At 53.2% G+C, this 3,981-nt stretch overlaps 1 protein-coding gene across 1 annotated transcript; it reads right to left on the bottom strand.

Moving 5' to 3' along the window:
* Positions 1–1,501: 1,501 nt before the first annotated feature.
* On the bottom strand, positions 1,502–3,578 carry LOC107272829. Its single transcript, XM_015750367.2, has 2 exons — positions 3,453–3,578; positions 1,502–3,308 (listed from the first exon to the last, which is right to left on the bottom strand). Exon 2 carries the CDS (start codon positions 3,248–3,250, stop codon positions 1,937–1,939), a length of 1,314 nt encoding a protein of 437 aa, XP_015605853.1. The 5' UTR covers positions 3,251–3,308; positions 3,453–3,578; the 3' UTR covers positions 1,502–1,936.
* Between the last annotated feature and the right edge of the window lie 403 nt (positions 3,579–3,981).

Below are 3,981 nucleotides of genomic sequence, written 5' to 3'. Positions count from 1 at the left end.
AGATAAGTTTCATCGAGAAGAGTCAGTGGTCGGTGAAAGGGAAGGCAGGTGTACTCGTCCTAATGCACACACCTGCCCAGCAAATAGTTTACCGAGTCTCTCAGATTCCGCGGAAGGTCCTGCTTGCCCGCGAAGTAATCCCTTGCCCACTAATCGGCTTGTGATGATTTATTATGAAGCGCCCAGAGGTCGGGAAACATCCCTCAGGAGGAATCAATTTGGTTCTTACGTAAACGCTATCGGAGCTCGGCCATACTGTCGAGAAGCCGCGCGTGGCAAAGCGGCGTATGTCTCGACTACCTCCCCCCTGCCAGCCCCCCATCGTTGCCGTCCAACGTATAGCTACGTGTCTCCCATTCGCTTACCCCTTTTCAAATGGGACAGACAATATTATAAGCTGTCTTTTTCTTTCGACGGAATTCATATAGCATGAAATAAAAGAATCGATCGTTGCTAGGAATTCGCTGAAGAAGAGTCTCACGTGTCATGGATATTATTTTATTAGCCGTTAACAACGATTCGAGATACTAGTGTACATACAATGCTTATATACAAGATGGTATTTACATGGGAACGATAAAACGAATTTTATAAATGTAAATCATCTTCATGGAAGAAAACAAAACTCAAATATATTTTACATATCAGGTGCGTCTCTATGCAGTGGCTAATCCTAACCTAAGAGACATCCTGGACGACACAGCCACCCCAGTCTCAATTCGCGTCGTGTCCTTATCACTGGTGTAACTTCTTTGGCTTTTCTTCGAGGTTCGCGACTACTCGAAATGTGTTATACGATTCAACGTTACGGTGCGTTAAGGTGCGATACGATACGATTACAACACGAGATAAACGTACGAGGTGTCCGCACGCGACCACACGGGTATTCAATTCTATTTACACAGTGGAATAATTATTGCTGTACAGAATACTGTAGTCACTGGATAATCGTCCGGTAGGACCGGCCGCCAGTGTGGGATAAACCCCCTAATTTCGGACAATATTAAACCGTCGGCAGGCAGTGTTTAACCCTACGTTAAGCTGAGTAGCGGCCATCCTCGGGGTCGACGGGGTCGGCGGGGTAATCGGGGTAGCTCGCACAGTGCGGAGGGTGGAAGGGTGAAAGGGTGGAAGAGGGTGGAAGAGGGTGGAAGAGGGGGGAAGCAGCAGCGGGGCAGAAGGCAGGTTAGGTAGGTAGGTAGGTCGTGTGTATTTAAAACGTGAATGCGCGTCGCCCGATTCACTGTTTGAAGTTAAATGGAGTGTAAATGGCAGATAACAAACCGGTACTGTTTCCGATTACGGCATTCATTGTTTCCTACCATTATGCGCGCTCCGACGGTTTATGTGTGACGCGCCACGGTTTACGAGCTATTTATTGCCTTGCCCGAACCAATGTGCTTCGCAACTCTGCTTCGACCTACGGCTACTGTCTTGTTCTCTCTTTCTCTCTCTCTCTCTCTCTCTCTCTCTCTCTCTCTCTCTCTCTCTCTCTCTCATTCTCTCACTCACGCCTCAGCATCGTCTGGCTTCTCTGTTCTCCATCTCTGACACCCGCAGGTACACGGAGCAGAGAGGCCCAATTGTCATTCCAATTCGCTACGCGCGATCGTTCCGATTCGCACGTCTATTTACAGAATTCGGCTAACTATTATTGACTAGAGAGGGAACGCGCGATGATCAATCGCTCTTAACGTTATAATATGTCTCTTAAGTAGATACGTGATACTCTCTACGCGTAATGCCTATACGGAGGATAATCTTGAAAGGTATACTCTGCACGCGGCCACTCGGAAGCATTCATTGGCTCCTGTGGCTCCTGTGGATCCTGTGGATCCTGTGGATCCTATAGACATCCTTAGTTCTCGTATTCATAGACCGACCTCGTGGATGCGGAGATCGGTCCAGGCAGGTGGTCCTCTCGCAACTTGCGATGTCATTTCCCGTGCACCGGCGCTGTCCGCCGCTTCGTTTCGACCTGATGATCGACGATGGCGTCGCTCTCCTTGTCCTGATGGGCAGTCATGTGCCTGGTCAGGTGATGCCTTTCCCGGAAGCTTTCGTCACAAACGGGACACCTCAGCTTCTCCTCGCGGCGTCTTCTCGCGGCTTCTCCTGTGCTTTCGTGCTTGTGGTGTGATCTCATGTGATACACGAGGTCGGAGGTCATACGGAAGGAGAGGTTGCACTTGGCGCAAACATTTTGAGCCGGAAGCGTGAGAGCGGCGAAGGACGGCGGCAGGAGTCCGGCGACGCCGGCCGTCGCGAGGAATCGCGGCCGCGTCAGAGCCTCGGCCATCGGTGGAAATACAGAGATCGGATTGTATGGGAGATTCGGATAGACTGCAGGCAAGTCTGGACGAAATCCCGGCAACTTCGGACTGGGCACCTTCGGCGGCTGAGAGATTCGCGGAATCTTCAGATTCTCCAGAAGATTGTTCTGCTGAGGCTCGCTCCGACTCATGAGGAAGGGATAGGACATCTTGTTAGGGAAGGACGCGTACTTGTAGGACGTCGGAGGACCGTTGAGAGAAACGACCGGTGGGCTGACGCTGTTGCGATAATTCGATCGGTCTGGCGAGACCGAAGATCTCGGGGACATCTGTCCGTCTTCGAAGCCATTTCTGTGCGATTGCTGCTGCTGCTGCTGCTGCTGCTGATTGGCGAAGGCCACCTTAGTGAAGGCGCTCCTGGACTCAGCTCTGTCGGTGGCTCCCACCGCTCCGGTGATGCCCGGCTGGGAGTCCTGGCTCATCGGCTGGACCGCAGGATTCCTCTGAACGCCGAGGAGGCTCGGCGGACTCGGCGTCTTTTGCGTCCTTGGCACAACCGCGTAGGACCTGCCGGATTCCGGCGACAGACCCGGCAGCGTCGCAGTCAGCCGAGGAGACAAGTACGGCGGACTCAAAGAGTTCTCCGTGTAATGCCGACTGGCAGTTATCGTAAGATTCTGCGGGAACCTCTCGGAGTCCCGCTCGCTCGGCACTTCCGGTTCTTCTCGATCGAGCGTTCTACCCTCTACTACTAGTCTGTCCGAAGACACGAGCCTGAGCTTCTCGCTTTGACGCCTGGCCAGATTCTCGTCCGGTGCTACAAGGAACGCGACGTCGAAGGACCTCTTGGAAGAACGTTGCAAAGGGTAGGAGGCGTCGGAGCCAGGATGCGTAGTCCTGGCGCCTGTCGAGGAAGTAGTCGTCGCGATGGCAGGAGCGGCTCTGTCTACTCCTCCCGAACGATCCTCCATTGTCATCGTGGTTCGAGCTCTCTTGTTCCGGAGGCTGGATTAGAATCTCGCCCGTCGAGAGACCCTGAACACCATCATCATCGTAATCGTTAATAGGACCCTTTGCGTTAGCTCCATCGTGTGGTAGGTAAAGAGACAAAGGACTAAGAGCAATCGGTAACTGAACGGAACATGCGCTCGAAGGACGCATCGAAGCGTGCAGACTCACCCTGACAGGCAATCGAAGTATCCGTCAAAAATTCCTGAGATTCTCGTTGGACGGGCTGCAGGGGTCGACCCCGGCTCGGACTTCCAGATTCTCCAGGCTCCGACGAGGCGAAGAGTCTTTATGTGAAATAATGGCAGGGTCACTTTCGTGCGGAACGCGCGTCAACTCGTAACTGGGTTCTGTCGACGGCACGGACCGCCGGTCCACGTTCAAATGAGAATATCGTTCGCGCATCCCCCTATTTAGGGGTTAGTCGTCGAGTGGCTGAAGGCAGGTGGAGGCGGCTAAGGGTGGCCCGGGCCAATGGAAAGACTTCCACCCTCGTTCGAGGGAGGAGCGTCCAAGGGGTGAACATATTCGGTCGTCGGGACGCGTCTGCTAGCGTATCCGAGGCCACGCCTACATATTTCAGGTTCGACACATGTGCTCCATGCGCAGCAACACGCGGGATGCTGGGTACGTGTGTGCCTCTCACTATATTTCAGCCTGACAAACGGTCCTGAATATTTTTAAGGCTGCGGTTTTTCGA

Source organism: Cephus cinctus, unplaced genomic scaffold, assembly GCF_000341935.2.
Source record: "Cephus cinctus unplaced genomic scaffold, Ccin1 Ccin1_scaffold1303, whole genome shotgun sequence".
Lineage (NCBI taxonomy): Eukaryota > Metazoa > Arthropoda > Insecta > Hymenoptera > Cephidae > Cephus > Cephus cinctus.
Note: the sequence above shows the minus strand (reverse complement) of the source record. Positions and strands in the feature narration are given on the sequence as shown.